Source organism: Pristiophorus japonicus, chromosome 1 (assembly GCF_044704955.1).
Source record: "Pristiophorus japonicus isolate sPriJap1 chromosome 1, sPriJap1.hap1, whole genome shotgun sequence".
In the NCBI taxonomy this organism is placed as follows: domain Eukaryota; kingdom Metazoa; phylum Chordata; class Chondrichthyes; family Pristiophoridae; genus Pristiophorus; species Pristiophorus japonicus.
Genome location: NC_091977.1, coordinates 154,256,761 through 154,281,842, shown reverse-complemented (window position 1 = coordinate 154,281,842; position 25,082 = coordinate 154,256,761). Strand labels below are relative to the sequence as shown.

The 25,082-nt window shown below is 43.2% G+C and overlaps 1 protein-coding gene across 5 annotated transcripts in view; it reads left to right on the top strand.

Annotated features, from left to right (window-relative positions):
• The window catches only part of fer (fer (fps/fes related) tyrosine kinase), a 450,038-nt gene that overhangs the window by 50,780 nt on the left and 374,176 nt on the right, over positions 1-25,082 (top strand). For 4 of the 5 annotated variants that reach the window (XM_070884127.1, XM_070884121.1, XM_070884139.1 and 1 more), the window contains exons 2-3: positions 13,882-14,164; positions 14,506-14,679. In XM_070884127.1, the coding sequence (XP_070740228.1) occupies positions 13,955-14,164; positions 14,506-14,679 (384 nt within the window). In that variant the 5' untranslated portion in view covers positions 13,882-13,954. The remainder of the gene's footprint in view (positions 1-13,881; positions 14,165-14,505; positions 14,680-25,082) is intronic. The other variant, XM_070884132.1, reaches the window with a different exon arrangement.

Here is a 25,082-nt window from a genome sequence, read left to right as displayed (position 1 = left end):
TGATGCCCCTTAATGGGGGCTCATAAACATTAATTTGGAAGATCTCCCATGAAAACATTTCAGTCATTGCCGCCTGCAGCCAACCTTGGTCTGGATCATCCGCATCTGGTTCTTGTTCTGGATCTTTAGGATTGGCATCATCATCTTCTGCAAAATATATTAGAACAGTCAAATGTTTAGCAGCAGAGAAGGGGGTAGGATGGGTGGCATGAGTACTCTCACAAATAACAGGCCAGGCAGCAGGTTGATTTGAAGGGCCATGATGCATTTTCAGGACTTGCCCTCTTCCTCGTATGTCGACCCAGCTTGTGCTGTACAGATTGCTTTTCTCCATGTACGACTCATCATAGCAGCTACCCTCTGTTCCAAGGGTGTCAGTGGATGCAGATTTGGTGGGTCGCCTCCTGTTCGAGTTGTTTCCTTCTTGTTGTGGGCCAATTTCTTCTGCAAAGATTAAAATATAATTTTTTAGAGTGCGTCTTTTTGCAGGATGAGACATATACAGATCGTCACATTTACAATTCCAATTCCATTAAAAAATGAAATTATTACTTGCACTAACTACTTGACCAAGGTCGTGCCATTTATTTTTACACTGGCTTCCAGATCTCATGGCATGCACCACTGCGCAGTAATCTTTTGCAACTTGGTTCCAGCGTTTCTTCTTTTCTTTGGGTGGCACTTTTATGCGACCTCTGTTGCTGGTATCCAGCTCCTGCCATCTCTCCTTAATGACGTTAACTAATATCTCCACTTCCTCATGCAAGAAAATCTTTGATCTTGGTGGACGTTGTTCCATTGCTGCATTCAATTGACACTCTTTTTCAAAACACACAGCCCTTATTTTGCATGCACCTATGCAGCACTTGTTCTGGAAGTTTCGCAGCAAAAAGCAGCACTCAGTGATTTCAGCAGGTGAGTTCTTCCAATGGTGCTGCTAAAAGCACTCCTTCAGGCACACAAAATCAGCAAAATTCCCTCACCAGCCTTTCCACAGCTCCACAAAACAAAACAGCCTTTTCCTGATGTATCTTTAAAAATGGCTGAGTGCCAATGTTTATTTCACATTGCGCATGCACGCACGATCCAGCGCGAATGCGCAGGGCTGCTGGCATGACGTCTGCTTCTGCGACCGAGCCCCGCCCCCCTGCAGGCAGAGAATCGGCGCCACACTTTGGCCTCGCCCCCCGCAGATGTCTCCATGCTGCGCCAACCTGGAACGAAGCCGATTTCAACCGGAGAATAATGCAGTAAGTTTTTGACGCACTTTTCAGCGCAGAAAACAGGCGTGGCTCTTGGAGCTACACCGTTCTAGGTGCGGCCCGAAACTTGCCCCCCATGTCTCCTAGTTTTAGTTTTCCCAATAAGTGGAAATATCCTCTCGGCATCCACCTTGTCGAGCACCCTCGTTATCTTACATGTTTCGATAAGATTACCCCTCAGTCTTCTGAACTCCAATGAGAATCGACCCAACTTACTTAATCCTGTCTTCATAAGTCACCCCCTCACCTCAGGAATGAACCTAGTGAACCTTCTTTGAACAGCCTCCAATGCAAGTATATCCTTCCTTAAATACGGAGACCAAAACTGTACGCAGTACTCTAGGTGTGGCCTCACCAGTACCCTGTACAGTTGTAGCAGGACTTCTCTGCTTTTATACTCTATTCCCCCTTGCAATAAAGGCCAACATTCCATTTGCCTTCCTGATTACTTGCTGTACCTGCATACTGACTTTTTTGTGTTTCATTCACAAGGACCCTCACGTCCCTCTGTACTGAAGCACTTTGCAATTTTTCTCCATTTAAATTATAATTTGCTTCTCTCTTTTTCTGCCAAAGTGGATAACCTCACATTTTCCCACATTGTACTCCATCTCCCAAATTTTTCCCACTCAGCTTGTCTATATCCCTTTGCAGATTTTTTTTGTGTCCTCCTCACAATTTGCTTTCCGACCCATCTATCTATGTATCATCAGCAAACTTGGTTACATTACACTCTGTCCCTTCATCCAAGTCATTAAGATAGATTGTAAATAGTTGAGGCTCCAGCACCGATCCCTGCGGCACCCCACTAGTTACTGTTTGCCAACCGGAAAATTACCCATTTATCCCGCCTCTTAAATTAGCCAATCCTCTATCCATGCTAACAGAATATATTACCCCCAACCCCATGAACTTTTATCTTGTGCAGTAACCTTTTATGTGGCACCTAATTGAATGTCTTCTGGAAATCCAAATTGACCACATCCACTGGTTCCCCTTTATCCACCCTACTAGTTACATCCACACAGAACTCCAGCAAATTTGTCAAACATGATTTCCCTGTCATAAAACCATGCTGACTCTGCTTGTTTTGAATTGTGCTTTTCCAAATGTCCCGCTACTGCTTCCTTAATAATGGACTCCATTTTCCCAACGATTGATTTTGGGCTTAACTGGTCTATAACTTCCTGCTTTTTGTCTGCCTCCTTTGTTAAACAGGGGTGTTACATGTGCGGTTTTCTAATCCGCTGGGACCGCCCCAGAATCCAGGGAATTTTGGTCACAGTCTATGACCTTTGTTACTTTCTGTCCCTTCCTGAGCCACTCTGCTTATTTTTACCCAAATCTCTGCTCTGCTCTAGAGCCTTGACATTTCTCTTGCTACTTTTAAATGTACTCTTTCCTGAATCCTCCCGGTTGCCCCCCCTCCCCCATCTCCCTTCATTAGTTTAAAGTTCTTTCTCCTGCCGTAGTTATTCCATTTGCCAGGACACTGGTTCCAGCCCGGTTTAAATGGAGCTCTTCCCAACAGAACTGCTCCCTCTTTCCCCAGTACTGCTGCCAGTGCCCCATGAAGCAGAAACCTCTGCCTCCCACACCACACTTTGAGCCACGCAGTTAACTTTCTAATCTGCTATCCCTATGCCAATTGGCGTGTGGTTCACGTAACAATCCAGAGATTAATACCTTTTGTGGTTCTGGTTTTTAATTTGGATCCCAACTCCTCATACTCGTTAACCAGAACCTCATTCCTAGTTCTACCTATGTCATTGGTTCCTACGTGGACCACAACAACTGGATCGTTCCCTTCCCACTCCAAGTTCTTCTCCAGCTACGAGGAGATGTCTTCAACTCTGGCACTGGGGCAGGCAACACAATCTTCGGAACTCTCGGTTACAGCTGCAGAGAACAGTATCTATCCCTCTGACTATTTTGTCTCCTACTACAATTGCATTCCCTTTCACCCCCCCCCCCTCCCCCCCCCCCCCAGACTCCTGCATGATGGTGCCATGGTTAGCTGGCTCATCCATCCTGCAGGCTTTACGTTCATCCACACAGGCAGCAAGAACCTCATACCTGTTGGATTTGGACAAATGCTGAGGCTTCTCCAGCATTGCACCTGGGGTCCCTTTACTTTCCTGAGTTGCAGTCACATCTACCTGTCCCTGATCACTAATCAGACCTGTACCACAACCTAACATGTGGGGTGTGATTCCTTCCTGAATCCAAGTGTGCAGGTAACCCTCCCCCTCCCTAATGGCTCGCAATGTCTGCATCTTAGACTCCAGCTCAACAGCCTTGAGCTGAAGTTCCTCAAGGTGAAGCGACTTATTACAAACATGGTTGAGCGGGATCACAATGCTCTCCATAAACTTTCTCATGCTGCAGTTGAGGCACATCACCTGCACTGCCACCCCTATATGTTCTGAATCTATCTCATTTAGCACAGTGGTCATGCCACACAACACGTTGGAGGATATCTTCAGTGTGAAGAAGGTCTTCGTCTACACAAGGACTGTGAAGTGGTCACTGTTACCAATGCTGTCTTGGACAGATACATCTGCGTCAGGTAGATTGGTGAGGACGAGGTCAAGTAGCTTTTTCCATCGTCAGTTTTCTTGCCTGCTGCAGTCCCAGTCTGGCAGCTATGTCCTTCAGGACTCAACCAGCTCGGTCAATAGTCCCCCACCCAGAGTACATTCTGTCCCCTTGCTACCCTCAGTGCTTCTTCGAAGTTGTGTTCAACATGAGGAAGTACTGACTTATCAGCTGAGGGATGGTGGTCAGTGGTAATCAGCAGGAGGTTTCTTTGCCCATGCTTCAGCTGAAGCCATGAGACTGCATATGGTCCGGAGTCAATGTTGAGGACTCCCAGGGCCACTCCCTCCCGACTATACTACTGTACTGCCACCTCTGGTGGGTCTGTTCTTGTCGGTTCGACAGGACATACCCAGGGATAGTGATGGAGGAATCTGGGCCATTGGCTGTAAGGTATGACTGTGTCAGGCTGTTGTTTGACGAGTCTGTGTGACTGCTCTCCCAATTTTGGTACAAGTCTGAGATGTTAGTGAGGAGGAATTTGCAGGATCGACTGGGCTGGGTGTGCTGTTGTCATGTGGGTTCTCATTTTTTGCTTCTGAGGCCACCCTCCCACGTTATAAGAAAAATCCAAAGGGCCTTTGTAACACAACACAAGTATTTTATTCTGTATAAAAATTAATTATACAATTAAACATATTTATTTTTGTTTTACCAACTTAATGTGAAACTAGTTGCTGGTGCTGAAATTGAGACTGTCTGAGGTTGGTAGAGTTCTGCTTAAGTTCGTAGACTGTCACTGAGTTTGGTAAAGTGTCACTGGAGCTGAAAGTGTTGATGTCGCAGATGATGTTGATGGTAGTAACAACTCTTGCTTTTCCACATGTCCATTATGAATGAGCGGAGCGCGCCTGCTGAAACTGGACGCCATTTCACTGATACACACGACCTGTTGCCCACGAGCCTCTGGGGCCAAGCGGCAGTTTCTGGTTCCTCAAAGCCTGTTGGGCCGGGGACTAAAGTGATACTTGCTCTGGATACTTGCTGGGGAGGTCAGATGGCCGCTCAAAACATGTCCGAGAGGCCAGGGTTTCTCAACAGAGGTTCGCGGCACCCGGTTGAGAACCTCTGCTGTCGAGTACGCTGTGCAGTTTCAGACACCACCTTGTGGAAAGGACATTAAAGCCACAGCGTGTATAGTATAGATTCACCAGGAAGATGGGGATGAGAAACTATAGTTTTGAGGAGATTTGAGAAATGGGGATAACTTCAACAGGAGATTTAAGAGAAGTTTTCAAAATTATGATTTTATGAATTGGAAAGTATTTCCTCTGTTTGGAGAATCAATCATAGAATGCTTTGCCACAGGGAGTAGTTGAGATAGCGATTGTTGTGTCTTTTAAGAGAAAACTGGATAAACATTTGAAGCATGTGATACCATGCTATGGGGCTAGATCAAGACAGTGGGATTAGACTGCTCTGGCAAAGAGCATAGTATAGACACAATGAACTGAGTGCCTGCATTTTGTACTGTAAACTTGTGTGTCGTTCTGTGGTCCTTGACCTTTATCTTGGCCTACTGATTTACAATGGCAAAGCTTGTGTAACTTTTTGGAAAAATAGATTAATATATATTGCCATTCCTTTTACAATTCCATTCTGTTGGGGAAACAATTCTAAACTTTAAAAAATATATTGAGTTCCAATTCATCAAAGTTTACATTTTAGTTTGGCTCACTTTGTGGTACTCTTACCAAGAAGTTAGAAATTGATGACATAAGGTAAGCTGACAGTTCCTTGTAATACTGAGGGAAGCCTGCATTTTTGGAGGTGTGGTCTTTTATTTGAGGCGTGAAACCAAGATGCCACATCTTTGTTCAGGTGGGTGTGGCACTATTTGATGAGGAGCACTGAGCTCTCGTGATATTTTAGTCAATATTCTTGCCTCAATAATTACCATCAAAGCAGATGAATTAGTCATTTATCTCATTTACTGTTTGTGGCAAATTGTGAAAATTGGCTGCTGCATTTGCGTATGCAACAACACTTTGAGAGTCATTTCTTGGCTGTGAGGCACTTTGAGACATTTGTGAGGATGCGGAAGATGCCACATGAATGGAAACTCTTCCTTTTTGTCCTTTCTTAGCGCAGCTTCATCACCGTGTGTGTTTGCTCTTGGGAGTGGTTCACAAAGCATTGACCATTATTCTGCGCTAGTAGGCCACATTGAGAAGGGAGTGGGATCTTGAGAAGTGGATGGGATTGTATAGTTTATTTTGAGATGCATTCACAGAGCTGTGTAATACCAGTGTCTGCCTTGAATCCATGTTCAAACAGTACTTGGCACTAATTATGCAAGAGGACCTGACCCCAATAGAGTCCACATGTTGACACAATCTTGCAAACTATCAGCAAAATTTAAATTCTTCATTGACATCTGTATCATCATTCCTATTGCTTGATTTATCCCATGTTTTTGGGAACCTTCCTCAATTGAATCATTGGGATACTTTACTAACGAGGGAGGAGGAGATGAAAAAGAAGCATTTCCTTCATTGGACTATCTAGTCATGTTTCCTTTATGATAACTGATGCCACCTTCATAGTGCCTAGCTAGCTTCCTAGCCTCTCTAAGGTTACATTTTCAACAATCTGTCTAATTCTGTTAGCCAAACAAGAAGTCCAATTTGTTGACCACCTTGGATTGAATATGCATTTCAGGAATCTGATCCAGGTATGTGAACAGAGTCTTCATTGCAAGTACTTTCAGATCCTGTTCATTTTCATGTTCACAAGATCTGGGCACAGGAGAGTATAATCATGGCAGAGATTAACTGGATTCTTGAATCTTCCAGGTTCACAACATTGACAGGTCTCTCTGCATTCTTCACTTAAAAGGTTGGATATGATTCATTGATCCAGAGTGGTTTTTTTTTGATTTGATCAGCCTGGCTTTTATTTACTGTAAACTTAATCTAGCCTACCTCTGGCAAGTGTGGAACTGATTTTTTGAAAACGTGCGGAGATAGAGGACAGTTTCTTTCGGAATATGTGGAGACCCAGGCAAAAGATGGCTCCATGTCTCTCATACCTCAGAGCAGCAGCCTTTCACAGGTTATTTTTCGCTTGGAATATCTGAGACTTCTCGTAGAGTAACTTCTTATGTGCCATGCTGTGCTGAATGCAGTGAAGTCTCGAGCAGCAGCTTGTTGAAAACCTTGGATAACGACAGGGCGGTTTATCCTTTCACTTGATCTATCTGCAACAACAGGAACTCAGTGTCTCGTATCCAGCCTGCATTGACATGCAAAAATGTTTTTGTTTCAGGGATCACCACACCAATACATATCAATTTATTCTTAATCTCATAGCAATTTGTATTTCCTGTGCGATGCCTTTAAACCGAGTTAATCCCATTTGTGATGTTTCTAGTTGTAAGATGACAAATTTTTAAACATTGAATGTGAACATAATTCACTTCAAAACGTTGACGGCTTCAAAAACATTCTGAATGTCGGTCTTGTGATGCACAAACTGGAATTGGACTGAGTGCAGTGGAACTTGGATTTATCATAAACATATCATTTTCGTAAACATAAAAGCAATGAGATCATGCTAGAACTCTAAATCACTGTTTGGGCCTCAGCTGGGGAATTGTAGACCATTCCACACACCACACTTAAGATGGAAAGGCCTTAGAAAGAGTACAGAGGAAGTTTACCAGGATGTTACCACGGATGATGGACAGTTATGAGGAATGGTTAGAAAAGTTAAGACTGTTCATACGAACATTGACGGACAGGTTAAGATCATCTGGTCCATCGAGCCTATCCCACACAATTGTGCAATCTTGTGTATCTCAAAATATACACACCACCCCACCTGAAACCATGTGATTTCCTGGTAGAGGCAAAAAAACAGCTTTTTAAAAAAAAAAACCCAGGCCAATTTAGGGGGTAAAAATTGCCTTGGAACAGAGAAGGCTAAGTGGTGACCAAATCGAGTTTTTCAAGATGGAGCGGTTTTGATATATCGTGAATACCGATTCCCTCTACCAAGTGAGTCAATAACGAGAGGGCATAGATTTAAAATCATTGGCAAAAGATCTGGAGGGGAGATGAGAAACATTTTTCACCCCTTAGAGTTAGCGGAATCAGGAATGCTCTACCTGAAAAGTTGTTGGAAGCTGATTCTAGAAATCATTTTAGAAGGCAGTTGGATGAGTATTTGAGGATAAGAAATTTACAGGGTTATGGACAAAAAATGGGGATTTGGGATTAAGCATGGCTGCTCTTTCAAAGAGCCAGCACAGGCACGACGGGTAGAATGGCCTCCTTCTGTGCTGCAGGTGTGTTGGGACTGTCTTTGTAAACCTCAATGGTGTTTTCTGGTTCTGTGTGTTTCTAATGAACATCAAATTATTTTCATTGTGGAAAGGATCCTAAAGAACACACCTGTTGACACTTGGATATATTCCTTTTTGGTATTTAAAGCTTACTGTAAAATAATTTTCACCTGGAAGTGTCAGATGTTTTAAATCTGAATTGTGGGAACTTCATTACAACTTTACAGTGGGCATCTAACCTCAGATGCATCATCTTCATTTGTAAACTGAAACCTTTTGCTTCACACCGACAAAACCCCAACTGACTGCATTCTATGGGGTCAAGTTTTGGCCCGAGTGGCTCCTATTTTTTTTGAGCAACTGGTTTGGAATGGAGTATCTTAGAAATTGCAATTCTCAGCATTTAGTTTGCTCCAGTTCCAGTCAGTTAGAACAGTTTCAGTTTGGAACAGATTTTTTTTTCCAAAAGGGTGCGTGTCCGGCCACTTAAGTCTGTTTTGAAAGTTTAGCCAGTGAAAACTTACTCCAAACTAACTTAGAATGGAGCAAGTGTGGACTTTTGTATGCTCAGAAAAATCTTGCCTACACTTCACAAATCAGGCGTAGGTTACAAATCAGGTGTAGGGAACGAGGGGCGCCGGGGGGGGCGGGAGTGTTGGTGAAGGGAAGTAATTAAATTCTACAAGCATTCAACAGTCTTACACAAATAAAGAGCCATCCTGACAAAAAAATTATAAATTAAGCAAAGACAAAATATTGAATATTCCTACCTGTGAGAAGCAGCAGCAGCCTTCGAGCTGCGTTGCTTCAGGCAGACTTTCCATGTCGGAGACGGGCGGCGTCACTGACTCAACGGCAGCCCAACAATAACGGCAGCAAGCAGCCTTCGCGCTGCGGTGCTTCAGGCAGGCCTTCCTTCCGTGTCGGAGACAGGGGCGGCGTCAGTGGCTCAACGGCAGCCGAAGACACAGCAAGCAAGCAGCCTTCGAGCTGCGAGGGAGACTGAGGCCATTCGGCCATGGACAGGGAGCGACAGCCAGATAGCCAGGTTGAAACTTAAATTTGCAGAATGGGTGCTGCATTGCCAACACCACGGATTATGCAATGGTTCGCCATCAGTTCACTGCATCGGAGAGAATTGGTTAGAGCTCACCGCACCAGGAACGTCATAGCCTGTATTCTGATTGGCAGGAGACCTTGCCCACGTTGGCAATATCGAGCCAGGCGCTCGTACCTGGACATGAGCGAGGCTGATTGTGTCAAAAGGCTGCGTTTCTGCAGAGAAGTTGTCGCTGAGATCTGTGATATGCTGAGAGCAGATTTGCAGCCCAGAAGCAGAACGCCAACTGCCTTGTCTGTTGAAGTGAAGGTAACAGCTGCACTTGCCTTCTATGCCTCGGGATCGTTTTAGGCTCCAACTGGAGATGTGTGTGTCATCTCTCAACGTGCAATACATGCCTGCGTTTACCAGGTCACGGCTGCACTGTATGCGTGGAGGAATGACTTCATCAATTTCCCAATGACTGCACAAGCGATCCATGAGAGAGCTGTGGGCTTCTCCAGGATTGCCGGCTTCCCAAAGGTACAGGGCTCCATTGATTGTACCCACATAGCCTTGCGAGCAGCTGTGGAGGATTCCGAGCAATACAGGAATAGAAAAGGTTTCCACTCCATCAATGTGCAGCTCGTGTGTGACGACAAGCAGCGCATCATGTCAGTCGATGCGAGATACCCTGGCAGCACCCATGATGCGTTCATCCTACGCGACAGTGTTACATCTGACATGTTTGAGCAGCAGCCAGAAGGGCAGAGCTGGCTACTGGGAGACAAAGGGTACGGCCTGACCACCTGGCTCATGACGCCCCTACGCGTGACACGGATGGAAGCTGACCGTCAATACAACATGGCGCACATTGCAACACGCAGCATCATTGAGAGGACCATTGGCATATTGAAACAGCGATTCCGATGCCTGGACCATTCTGGAGGCCACTTGCAATACTTTCCTCAGATTGTCGGTCACTTCGCTGTTGTGTGCTGCATGCTCCATAACTTGGCCATCATGAGGCAGCAGGAGCTGGTAGTGGAACCAGAAGACCCACATGAGGGGCCAGTGCCTGATGATAGTAATTTGGAAGAGCAGGATGAGGATGATGACGACGATCAGGAAAGCATGCAAAGTGACTGATGCCGGAGCACGAGGTCGGAGGAGTGTGGTCCATTGTGCTCCTTTTAACGATTGCTCGAGCCCTGCGCCAGCAGCTCATCCGTGAACGCTTCAATCACTGATGCATGAGGGCTCTACGACCACTGTTGCGCATTGACATGTTTATTCTTTGCAGTTATTCCTACGTTGTGTTGTTAATGGAAGATGAATCAGTTTTAATGAAAAAATATTTTGTTGAAAAGTTAACGTCACTGTAATAAAATATTTGTTGTATCAACATTTACTTTTTAATATGACCTCTTGAAGATCACTTATAAACTTGTAGTTACAAAACAATTTCAATGTGAAAAATCTTACACTCTGATGATCACTTAAACTTCAAGATCACTTTTTAGATGCAAAATTAAATAAGTTACAAAATGTGAGAGCATTTACACTATACGATCACTTTAAAAACCCTAAGATCACTCACTTAAGTTGTAAAGTTACAAAATTGACAAAACAATTTCAATTTGAAAAACGCTACTACAGTTACATCAAGAACAAGAACAAAAGCAGCAAAGAAAGGCTGCAACCATCTCTCATCCACATCTCGGTGAATGTTCACTTCTTCATGGGGGTGTCATTTGATTGGCGGGGCTGTGTGCCCTTATTGCAGCAGCTATCTCCATGAGGGCCTGTGCTGTCACTTGCATGCCCTCCCTGACTGCCTGTGCTGTCAATTGCACTCCCTCGGACATTCCCTCCCTCATTTCCCGTGTCATTACTGCTATTTCTCCCGTCAGAACCGTCACCTCTTCACCCACTGCACTGACGCTACCGATGAGTGATCGGGTAAGCTCATTGGTCTCCATACCCAGTGCCACAACCTGAGCCACATCTGTTGCATGCTGCATCTGAGGAGAGATTGTCTCCAATCTCCTCCTCCTGCCTGGGTCTGCCTCGTGGCACCACTACACTGGGAGACGCAGGCACGGACGGTGGGACGCTCGGTGTTCCAAACAGCAGCACTAGAGAGAGAGGCGCGGGCTGGGACGGCGGAGCTCTTGGTGTTCCAGACGACAGCACTCGAGTGCGAGCCGTGGGTTGGGATGGTGGGTTAATGGGTGTAAACTGTTCCATTATATCACCAACACCACTGGGACCTGCAACATCGGAATCAAAACCATGGAAGGTGGAACCAGAACCTATGCAAGAGGTTGAAACTCTGATGCTCCTTAATGGGGGCTCATAAACATTAATTTGCAAGCTCTCCCCTGTAGACATTTCGGTCATCGCCGCCATCATCCAGTCTGGATCGTCCTCATCTGGTTGTACTAGTTCTTGTTCTGCATCTTCAGGATCCTCAGTGTTGGCATCATCATCATCATCATCATGTTCTGCAAAATACACCAGAACAGTCAAATGTTTAACAGCAAGGAAGGGGGAAAGATGGGTGGCATGAGTACTCTCACACATAGCAGGCCAGGCAGCAGGTTGATTTGAAGGGCCACGATGCTTTTTCAGGACTTGCCCTCTTCCTCGCACGTGGGCCCAGCTTGTGCTGCACTGATTGCTGTTCTCCATGTACGACTCACCATAGCAGCTACTCTCTGTTCCAAGGGTGTCAGTGGATGCAGATTGGGCATGCCTCCTCCTGTTCGAGTTGCTTCCCTTTTGTTGTGGGCCAATTTCTTCTGCAAAGAGTAAAATATAACTTTTTACAGAGTGTCTTTCTGCAGGGTGGGACATACAGATAGTCACATTACAATACGATTACATTAAAAATTACTTACACTAACTACTTGACCAAGGTCGTGCCATTTCTTTACACAGGTTTCCAGATCTCATGGCATGCACCACTGCGCAGTAATCTTCTGCAACTTGGTTCCAGCGTTTCTTCATTTCTTTAGGTGGCACTTTTATGTGACCTCTTGCTGGTATCTAGCTCCTGCCATCTCTGCTCAATGACGTTGACTAATATCTCCACTTCCTCATGCAAGAAATTCTTTGTTCTTCTTGGATGTTGTTCCATTGCTGTATTGAATTGACACTCTTATGAGCACCTGTTCTGGAAGTTTAGCAGTGAAAAGCAGCACTCACTGATTTCAGCAGGTGATTTCTTCAACAGTGCTGCTAAAAGCACTCCTTCAAACACACAAAATTCACCAAAATTCAATTCCAAGCCTTTCCAGGGGTCCACGAGACAAATCAACACTTTTCTTTAAGTCCCTTTAAAAATGGCTGAGTGCTAATGTTTCTGGGCTATTGCGTGTGCGCTCACATGTGCAGGGCTGCTGGCACAACGTTGCCTCAATTAAATTAGCCCTGCCCCCCACTCCACTATCAGAATTGGCGCGACTCTGTGGCTCCGCTCCCCGCTGCTGTGTGCGCGCCGCACCGAGCTCCCAGGGACCTGCAAGGAGCTGGATAATTCAGAGGTTTTTTTCTGTCGTACTTTTAGGCACGAAAAACGGGTGTCCACGGCGCAGCCCAAAACTTGACCCCTATATTTCTAAGACAAAACTGGATCATTTTTTGCATCTGTTCCTGTCCTAAACACTCTCAGCTGAGAGACAGCCAGGGATTTTACAGATTGAAGAGTATGCTGATTTAATACTTTTTTCAACTTCAGGAATAGTGGCAAGTTTATATTTTCAAAAATAAAAGTTTAAACTTGAGTTCTGATCAAGATTTATACTGAAAATATTTTATCTTTTTTAGATGTAAATTCACTGTGCATTTAAAACACTTTTTATTTTGAAAGTTGCAATGCATGACTTGACAATAATAGCAGATGAACATTAAATGTGTTTATATAAGTTCCTCTGTTCACTATTCGAACAATGGAATTAACCCATTTAATATAAACTGACTAATGCCTCCATTAAAACAGCAAATGGAGGAATAATGTATTCACATTCAAGAACATCCTTATCTCAAAAAAGTGGCTTTAGTCATCCAGCAGAACATAATTCTTGATATGTAAGAAAATAGTTTGACACGCTGCAGAACATTGCTTTCAGGACAATGTAGTTTTAAAAGCTAGATTTCTATAGTTCGTTTGTTTCTCCCCAAATAATTATATATAACAATGAATAAGCACTCCTGCAACTGACCCTCCAAAGCCATCAGCTCATTTATTGTCTCGGGTGTTGTGTGCAATCAGGCTCTAGTCCTACTCGCCAACTGATCTATTTGGTTCATTGCCAACCTCAGTCCACATGAAAATAAATGTGTTTTCATGTTCAGTTTTAACAAGCTGTCATACTGGTTAAAATATGGCCCATCATTCTAACGCTAAGTTGGCATGCATGCATTTTCTCTTGTATGTAGAGTTGAACTACTTTCATAGAATGAGATATAGTTGGTAAGCTTGCCATTTTCATTTGTAGTCACACTAATTTTGGTCAAACTTGCTTCTATAATTAAGTGTTAAGTCACTTTCAAACCTGATGTTAAATTTGAGCAAGCTTCGCTGAAGGCATGCAGTTTGAATCCATGTTGTTCCAGAGTAAATACAGATTTTATCTTGGTGTATTTTTTACTCAACAAAAATAATATCTTTTACTGTTTCACTTATTTTTCAGAACAAGGGACATGCTTTGATCAGTAGGTGCTGAACTCGCTTTTAGCACTGGATCTTGTTGCGTCTTATTCAACATGGGGTTTGGAAGTGATCTCCGGAATTCCCATGAGGCTTTGCTAAAACTGCAGGATTCTGAGCTTAAAGTCTTGGAGACATTGAAGAAGTTTATGTCTCTACGAGTTAAAAGTGACAAGGAATATGCATCCTTGCTACAAAATATTTGCCAGCAAGTGGAGAAGCATGAAACATCCTCCCCAGTGGATTCTGTCAGCCATGTCTCCAAGGTAAAGTAATAATTTCCCTGCACCACCCCCCCCCCCTCCCCCACCCCTCCATCGGTGATTTAAATTCGGAATATCCCTACCTGTTAGATAAATGTTATGAGTGAGATGTGCATTACTGATACAAATTGATATGATGGAGTTATTCTAAGTGTCAACACATGTAGGGAGTTCATATTTGATACTGTTGATGGACAATGTAATTCATGTTTCGGAATCACAAGGAATGAATGTAAGTGCATGCATTTAATCAAGTGTGTGATGCTTTGTGATGCAAATATGGTGTTCTGACTTGCCTGCTCAGTCCAGGTCTTTCGGGACTGTCTTTCATTCTTGCTTTACAGTCTTGGGCCTGTATGGTACATCAGACAGAACAGTTGAGCAGGATAATGAAGACACATGCAGAAGACCTAAATGTGGGACCTTTGTACAGATTGACCATGATGATCAAAGACAAGCAGCAAGTGAAGAAAAGCTATCAGAGTATGCAACAACACATGGAAGCTGAAATGTGCAAGGTAGTTCAAAGACCAGACTTTGAGGTGGTACTTGGGTGCACATATAGTCCTTGCATTCACTCTGTTATGTTGCTGATCGTGGATTCTGAGTGGATGCCATTTACCATTTACCGTCTTTTAACTGTGAGTTGGACTGGTATCGTGCTCTTCATGGGAGCTGGTTTAGAGCAGCCTCGGTAGAGGCCCAGGAGCAGGTTGCTTGCTGATCCTCTTGCCACATTATTGTGTGACCAAAAAAGTTAAGATGCTGGAAAAGTAAATGATATGGTCAGATCCACCTGAACTTGTCCTATTCGAACCAAACACACAGCTGTCCACTTGACCTTCTCATCATGCTTGGTGGTCTTCAATTATCAGGGCTCTCACTGATTGCTTCCTCATCTTCGTTTCTCCTCCATATCCTTGCGCACTCTTGTACACCTTCTCGCCTTTCCCCTACTCTGATCCAGCACCTGATTGACATCAACAAGTTTGTCAATCTCAAACAACTGCTGCCCTTGCTTAGATCCTCTTGTTTACACTCGATGTCCAGACTTTCTCCCGCTCCAACAGCTGCCTACTTCGCCTTGAATCTGCTGATTATAAACTACGGTCTACATGGCGATTTGTTGGCTTGGTTATCTATTGGCAAATATGCCTCCACCACCTCGAACACTTCTGTTGCTTTGTTTCCCATGACCAATTCCTTTTACTATGCTACGATATGATCATTTTCTGCCCAACTAACTATTTCCTCTGACTACTTTGACTGCATCCTCACCTCAGACACTAATGTGACAAGCTTGTGGACTATGTTGTGTCCAAATGAGAGGGCAGCTGTTCCGGTTGTGCTTTTTCTGACCTTATAAAGGATGGGATAAAGACAGTAGAGAGAAAGGATCTTGGCTCGGAAAATCAAGAAGTAGAATCAGTTTGGTTGGAGCTAAGAAACAGCAAGGGGCAGAAAACATTGGTGAGAGTTGTTTTTAGGCCCCCGAACAGTAGTAGTAATGTAGGGAACAGTATAAATCAGGAAATTAGAGGTGCATGTAACAAGGGTAATACAGTAATCATGGACTTTAATCCACATTTCGACTGGGCAAACCAAATATACAGTAATAGTGTCGAAGACGAATTCATGGAATGTGTACAAGATGGTTTTCTAAATCAGTATGTTGAGGAACCAACTCGAACAGGCTATTTTAGATCTAATATTGTGCAATGAGAAAGGGTTAATTAATAACCTTGTCGTTGTTGCGCAAAACTCACTGTAGTTTTGCAGACAGTTTACGTAGTAGGTATTTAGCCACTATAGTCGCAACAAATTGGTGGTACTTCGAGTATTGAAAGAAAGTGTCGACAAATGTTAAATTTAAGCCAAATAAACTTAATTTCCCAAAGTAGAATTAAAGTACAAACAATGTATAAAATAGCACATAAGCCTCACTACTTGTGCTCATATTACCCGTTAACAGAGGTGATCAATCTCCGCCACTGGTGTCCTACTTTAAGCTCCTAGCTTAAAGTGCGGCTTCTCTCGTGTCCTGCTTCTCTCGAGGGTGGGTCCTCGGTTCTCGCTGCCTAGGTGGGTGTGATATATTCACAGAGCACAGCACACACAGCTCCTAACATGGCAGGCAGCGCTCTCGGAAGTCTCCGGAAATCTGCCAGTTCTGTTTATTATTAACCCTGCACTTGCAGTACATGATACGTCCACATCCACAGTGTGGCGCTACAAACATTATAGCTGACAGACATTACACTTCTCCCTCCTTAATGAAGAAGCCATCATAATAAACATCATACATAACCTTCATGTTTATACATAACACAGGATATAAACTTATTTTTTTTCCATATTTACAAATTTAACTTTACCACTTGTTTTCTGTTTCGAAGAGAATACCATTGCTCTCGAACAGAACTTTCCAAACACGGTGTCGATTTCACACTCATTCGAGGCTTATCCTGAGGAACGTTTTCCTCCACGGAATTTCCTTGATTTTCATTTGAATTCACTCTTACTTCAGGCTTTTTGTTTTCCTGACTCTGACTCAGACTTTCATTCTGATTCTCTCCTGGATTTGTTTCCGGTACATTGGATTTAGGATTTGCTATTGGTATATCAAAACTATCTGATGAGTCAGAAATAATTGAATCATTCCCACCTTCAACTCTTTCCATGTCTGTAGGTAAAATATGATCAATATGAACAAATCTAATCTGTCCATTATCAAACATCTTTACCAGATATGTGCGAGGACCACATATCTTCACCACTCTTCCTGGTAACCACTTCAACCATTTATGGTGATGGTTCTTCACTCTCACCTTCTGGTTTAATTTCACACTTCTCTTTTACTCTACCTCTATCATGATTCTCTTTCTGTCTTAATTATGTCTCTTCTACGGACTGTGCCAAATTTGGCTTTAACAACGAGAATCTGGTTCGTGGCTGTCGTTTGAGAAACAACTCCACTGGTGTTCTACCAGTAGTTGTATGAGGAGTATTTCGATATGTAATCAAAATATTAGCCAATTTGTGATCCAATGACAATTGTCGTTTCCTTGGATTTGGATCTAGCATTTGTTTTATGAGGGCATGTTTTACAATTTGTACAGTGCGCTCTGCTGCATCATTCGAAGCAGGGTAGTATGGTGGAACCTTGGTATGTTTCACACCATTTTTGCTCGTGAATTGTGCAAATTCTTCTGAACAAAATTGTGGTCCATTATCCGAAACAATCTCTTCAGGGAGGCCAAATGAAGAAAACAATTTTCGTAAAATGTCCAATGTTTCACGTTGTTGTTTTCCAGATTGGAAACACCTCAACCCACTTTGAATGGCTGTCAATCGCAATGAACAATTGTTGTCCTTCTAACTCAGCAAAATCAATATGTAGTCTTTGCCACACCCTGGGAGGCCATTTCCATGGCTGTAATGATACTGGTGGTGGTTGCTTGCTCACCGATTGACATGTCGTACACTGACTCACGATGTGCTCTATATCTTTATCAAGACCTGGCCACCATAAATAACTGCATGCAAAACTCTTGGTCAAGCACATTCCCAGGTGCTGGCCATGGAGGGTCTCCTAATAATTTGGACCTGAATTTATTTGGTATAACCACTCTTGTACCCCACATGATACAATCTTTATCGACTGATAATTCATTCCTACGATTGAAGAATGGATGTGTATCTTTGTCTGTTACCTGGTTTGGCCATCCATTTGCACTATACTCGTACATCTTTGACATCACTGGGTCACGTTTGGTTGCTCTACCAACCTCTTCAGCTGTGACTGGCAGTTCATCAATGTATGAAAAATAAAACACTTCTTCCCTATCAGGTGTAACTTGTGAAGGGGAAGGCAATCTACACATTGCATCAGCATTACTGTGATCAGCTGATCGTCTATATTCAATATATGTATATGCTGACAAAATCAAAGCCCATCTCTGCATTCGGGCTGCAGCTAATGTTGGAACTGGGGACTTTGGATGGAGGATTGCTGTTAGGGGCTTATGGTCCGTAATGATAAACTTACGACGATACAAGTATTTGTGAAACTTGTACTAAAGGAGTTAGATGAGGTCCTTACTACTAGGGGGATCAAGGGGTATGGCGAGAAAGCAGGAATGGGGTACTGAAGTTGAATGTTCAGCCATGAACTCATTGAATGGCGGTGCAGGCTAGAAGGGCCGAATGGCCTACTCCTGCACCTATTTTCGATGTTTCTATGTTTCTTGACCCCAAAAATTAATGGCAAAGCTTCCCTTTCTATTTGCGCATAATTACTCTCACTGGCACTGAGAGTGCGTGAAGCAAAAACAATTGGTCTCTCCTCCCCACTACTTAATACATGAGAGATTACTGCCCCAACTCCATACGGAGAAGCATCACATGCTAGCTTAATCTCCTTAGATATGTCATAGTGAACTAACATGGTGCTCTCTACTAATTTGCTTTTACACGCCTTGAATGCTATATCGCATTCTTTTGACCACTTCCAATGGACCTGTTTTTTCAAAAGTTCATTCAGTGGATGTAATACTGCAGCCAAATTTGGTAAGAACTTCCCATAATAGTTCATAAGACCCAAGAATGACCGAAGTTCAGTGATATTCCTGGGAATGGGTGCATTTCTAATTGCATCCAATTTTTCCATGGTTGGATGTAAACCATCTTTGTCTACTCTGTACCCTAAGTACTCCACTGAGTTTTTAATTAACTTACACTTACGAGCAGACACTCGTACTCTGTGCTTCTCTAGCCATTTGAGGACTTCATTCAATATGTTATTATGAATTTGCCTATTTGGTGCTGAAATTAGTATGTCATCCAAATAACATACTACCACTTCAATTCCTTGCAAAATCTGGTTCATCACCCCTCGGAATATGGCAGGGGCAGAAGACACTCCAAACGGTAGCCTATTAAATTGATCTAGGCCTAGATGAGTATTTATAGTCAAGCATGACTTGGACTCCTCATCTAGTTCAAGCTGTAAGTAGGCATTCGTAAGATCCAGTTTTGGGAAGATCTGACCACCTGTCAGTGTTGTGAACAAATCTTCTATATTCGGCAATGTATTGGGGACATTACCTCGAGAACCTGGTTTACGGTTACTTTATAATCATCACACAATCTTACCTTACCATCGGACTTCGGTACAACAACAATGGATGTAGCCCAATTACATCAATCTCAGTCTCTAGTCTTTTGAGTTCTTGCTCAACTTTCTCCTTGAGTGCATATGGTACGGAACGTGGATTGTAGTAAACCGATCTAGCGTCCTTCTGTACCCTGACACTCGCTTTGAAGCCTTGGATCGGACTGCCCGTTTTGCAGAACACCTTCGGATACTGCTTGATAACCTCATCCGTTGATGAAAATCTCGCTTCCACATAGAAAATCTTACTCCAATCCAGCTTCAGTGAGCTCAACCAATTTCTTCCTAGTAAGGCAGACTTGTCTCCTTTCACTACTATTGGAGGCAAGTTCTGAAATTGATCTTTATATTTCACCAGTACGGTAATACAACCTACCACAGGAATTTTCTCTCCTGAGTAGCCTCGCAGCTCTATCTTGGATTTCTCCAGTTGGAAATCACACAATTTGTCGAGGTATAGCGACTCCGGTACTACACTCTCTGATACACCCGTGTCAATTTTCATTGATATCTTGAATCCCGCAGCATCTATGTGGATTTTGATGCTTTCCGAATCGCTGTCCGTTAACCTTGTGCTCCTGATGACGTGTAACTCTTAACATCATCTCCTCCTGTTGTTGTTCTTCCATGCTATGTAGTCTCTTGGGATTTCTACTCATAGCTTTGAACGCTGGACTCATATAGCTTTGGAAGCTGGTTTACCCCTCAGTCGGCATGCCTTCGCAAGATGCCCAGTCTTCCTGCAGAAGAAACACTCTGCCTTCACGTTTGGACAACTTTGAGCAATGTGTTGTCCCAGGCACCTATAGCATGACTTCGACACTCTTAGAATTTCCAGTTTCTGAGACTTTGGGCCTCCATCGTCTTTTACTTTGAACCTGCAGGTGATTTGCCTTGGTTGACAGACGACCGTAATCATTATTTAATTCTCGGGAATATTGTTCGGTCATGCCCATCAACCTCACTGTCTGACAAGCAATCTCAAAAGTCAAGCCATCCGTTGTCAATAACTTCCTTCTGATCGCATCATTTTTCACCCCACAAACAAAACGATCCCGTAATGCTCGGTTTTGAAAGTTTTCAAAATTATAGTTCATCGATAGCTGTTTTAATGCTACGATGTAATCACTGATACTTTCATGGGCCTTTTGATTCCGAATCCCGAAACGATAGCTTTCAGCAATTTCTAACGGTTTGGGGTTATAGTGCTGCTTCAGCTTCGTTAAAATCTCTTTAAGCGGTGTGTCCTTTGGCTCGTCAGGCACAAGCAGATTTACAAGAGTGTCATATAATGCCGGACCTGCTACTGATAAGATCGCTTTCTTGCGTTCCAACACAGCCCGGTTCTGGACTGCATTGTCTGGAACTTCGATTATGTTATTTGCAATGAAATACATTTCTAGCCGATCCACATTTGCTTTAAAACGTTCCGGATCGTGTCCATATTCTCCCAAATGTCCCAATACACCTGCCATTTTAATCTTTAGCTGTTCACACCATGTGCTGTATTTTACCTCGGATTTTTGTAGCTTTTTCCAAAGATCGAAACTTTGAAAGTCTCTCTGTCGGCTGGCTGAATCCTTCAACAAAATTTAAGCTATAAATCATCCGAAAAATCCCATCTTCCATCGCCAAATGTGATATATTCACAGAACACAGCACACACAGCTCCTAAAATGGCAGGCAGCTCTCCGAAGTCTCCGGAAATCTGCCGGTTCTGTTTATTATTCACCCTGCACTTGCAGTACACAATACGTCCACATCCACAGTGTGGAGCTACAAACATTACAAGCTTACAGACATTACAGTGGGGTTTCCCCTCCTGGTTTATACTATTCTATAATCTGTCCCATTTCCTTGATTACATTTTGTCTGCACCCTGCTGATTAGTATATTCTGTCCCATTGATTACATTTTGTCTGTATCCTTATGATTGATATATTTTAGTTACTGGCGATGCTAAGGAAGCATGACTAATCAAATTTCAATTGGTAATTCATTTTATGTTCAAGGCACCTTAATCTTGCTCTCAGGGGTCTTTCCATTTTATGTTGCCATAGCCTGCACATTTCTACAGTTGTAAAGGGGCCTTTAGGGAAGAGTGACCATAATATGATAGAATTTTATTATAAGCTTGAAAGTGATTGAGTTAAATCCGAAACTAGGGTCTCAAATCTAAACAAAGCAAACTGTGTGTAATGAGGGGAGAGTTGGCGAAGGTAGATTGGGAAACTACATTAAAAGGTATGATGGTCGACAAACAATGGCTCGCTTTTAAAGAATTAATAGATAATTTACAACAAACATACATTTCTTTAAGGCACAAAAACCCCACTGGAAAAGTGGTCGAACCGTGGCTAGTAAGAGAAGCTAAAGATAGTATTAGATCAGAGGAAGAGGCTTCTAATGTTGCCAAAAAGAGCAGTGAGCCTGAGGATTGGGAGCATTTTAGAATTCATCAAAGGGGGACCAAGAAATTGATTAAGAAAGGGAAAATCGAATGAGAGTAAACTGGCGAGAGACATAAAAACAGACGGTAAAAGCCTCTTTCGGTATGTAAAAAGGAAAAGAAATGTGGGTCCCCTGCAGGCTGAGACAGGATAAATTATAATGGGGAATAAGGAAATAGCAGAGAAATTAAACACATACTTTGTGTCCATCTTCACAAAAAACCTCCTGTAAATAGTGGCGAACCAAAGAGTCAAGTGAAAATGAAGAACTGAAAGAAATTAGTAAAAAAAATAGTACTAGAGATATTAATGCCGATTAAATATCCAGGCCTGATGGCCTTCATTCTCGGGTTTTGAAAGAGGTGGCTATAGAGATAGTGGATGCATTGGTTGTCATCTTCCAAAATTCCATTGATTCTAGAATGGTTCCCGCAGATTGGAAGGTAGCTAATATAACGCCGCTATTTAAGAAAGGAGGGAGAGAGAAAATGTGGAACTATAGACCAGTTAGCCTGACAGTGGTAGGGAAAATGCTAATATACAAGCATGGATTGAGGATTGATTGATGGACAGAAAGCAGAGTGAGGTGAAACGGGTCATTTTCGGGTTGGCAGGCTGTAACTAGTCGGGTGCCGCAAGAATCGATGCTTGGGCCCCAGCTATTCACAATGATTTGGATGAGGGGACCAAATGTAATATATCCAAGTTTGCTGATGATACAAAGCTAGGTGGGAATGTAAGTTGTGAGGAGGATGCAAAGAGGCTTTAAGGGGATATCGACAGGCTAAGTGAATGGGCAAGAATATGGCAAATGGAAAATAATGTGGAGAAGTGAAGTTATTCATTTTGGTCGGAAAAATAGAAAAGCAGTATTTATTAAATGGTGAGAGATCATAGAAATACAGCACGGAAGGAGGCCATTTCAGCCCATCATGGCCACGCCGGCGGACAAAGAGCTATCCAGCCGAATCCCACTTTCCAGCTCTTGGTCCATAGCCCTGTTGGTTACGGCACTTCAAGAGCACATCCAAACACTTTTTAAATGTGAGGTTTTATGCCTCTACCACCCTTTCAGACAGTGGGTTCCAGACCCCACCGCCCTCTGGGTGAAGACATTTCCCCTCAAATCTCCTCAACCTCCTACCAGTTACTTTAAACCTCTACCCCCTGGTTGTTGACACCTTTGCTAAGGGAAATAGGTTCTTCCTATCCACTCTATCTAGGCCCCTCATAATTTTATACACCTCAATAACATCTCCCCTCAGCCCCCTCTGTTCCTGTAAATGTAGATTCTTTTCCTCAATTTGTTTCAGTAAAATTACTGAGTAGAATACCTATTGTGCTTTAAACAAAGCAGTCTTTATTTTACCGGCCGGCAAGACTTTATCAGACAGAAGATATACTCTCTCGATAGAGCGTACACACTCCCTACGGATAAGTGACCTTACATTGTCAAGGCACGATGGTTCTACATTTTCGGCAAAAGATAACAAGATAGGGCTAGAGTGACATCCCAGCTCAGCCCATCTCTTTTGATCCCTCCTTCCCTTCGTCCACTCATAAGCCGACCCAAGCATGGTCCGATTTTAAACAAAGACCTTCTGTCAATGTTTCAGGTTAATAACATGATTTAATAAGACCTTGAGGTTTTTCTGCAAGCTGTGGGTTTTGTTTCAATATGTGTTAGTGTTGTAACATTTCGCAGTCTCGAGTCTGAGATGTCATGGCTATTCCTCCATGAATTGTTTGTTAGCTTATACTGTCCCTGTACAATTCCCACGTTCTCAACTTCAATGTCTCGATACATTTTTAAACATTCACATTCCCCCCTTTTATCATTCCATGATAACACTTAGGATCATTCTAGGAGTATCGCATTCATCCGTTCACACTCTATTTCCTGAATCATATTGTTGTTCGTGTCGAGTAGTTCTTTAGTTCGTTGGATCATAACTCGGGAGCCCTTGACCACAAGAGGGTTTGCTAACCTTGCCATCATTACTTTACAACAAAGGTTAAGGCAACCAACAATTAGATAGGATCTCCAAGATCCATCTGATAGCCAATCAAACCAGCTAGATCCTTCTGCTGGTGTGGATCACATAAGAAGGAAGGTGAAGAAGTTATCAGCGAGATTGGTTATGTTTTCTGAACTATCAGGAATGTAAGGATCTGAATGTTGCACTATCAGGGCACACGTTCCCCCTTTCTCAGCTAACAGGTAATTGAGGGCCATTCGGTTTTGTAATGCTACGGTCCTTATTGCTACCATTTCAGCTGTGATGCCCTCCAGAGCTTCAGCAGTATTGTATTAGCCCCCCTCCTCTCGTGATAGTTTGGCTCTGAATCCATCTGACAGTCTCAGTTAGGGTTAGTGGAACTCCCCCTTTGGAATGTATAGGGAATGTGAACACACCCAACATCTGGAAAAATTCCCATTTTGCGCATAAACATAAGACATGTAGCTCTCGTCTCTGTCTCCCCTCCCATGCGCCGAAACTGTCATATATCAACACTATTATGCAGACTGTGGCATACAGACAGTTTCATCTTATGGCTCAGGATTCAGATAAATAGTCCAATTATTTTGCTGATTAAAAGAGTTCAGTTTTCCCGTCTCTCTTTTCAGGTCACCGTCGGTGTAGCTGGCTGTCTATCACTACGGGTAAAAGTTCAAACTGGTCCACGTTCCAATTAGGATGCCAACGGCCTTGTTCAGCTATGGAGAAGAGGAAGTCTGGAACAGAAACAGGAATTAGAATAACCAGTAAAATAGGTTCGTTTGGGGGTGGTGAGCTTGCAGTGGTGCAGGTGAACCCAGGCACTTTTCCCCTCAACCTTGGCTGCAGTGGGGGTAGTGAGTAACACCTGAAAAGGCCCCTCCCATTGTGGCTCTAATCCCTTCCGAATCCATACTTCCCTGGTGCCACGAGGGACAATTCGGGTAAAACTGGGAGGTCGAGGTGAGCATCTTGAACCTGGTTGTGAACGAGTCGCAGAGCCTGAGTCAGAGAAAGAACATAGGTGGTCATCAGTCGAGCTGAGATACCATATCTAGCAACAATTTCCCTCATTAACACCTTAACAACAGTTTGAGCCTTATTGTCCAGGGTAGGGTAGGCTTCAATCCATCTGCTAAACACATCTACTATTACTAACACATATTTGTAACACTGAACTTTTTGCAACTTAATGTAGTCCAACTGAAATGTCTCAAAGGGACCTTCGGGTAGGGGCGTTTTACCCCAATCACAGGGGACTCCCTTCCCTGGATTATGTTGCTGGCAAACCAGGCAAC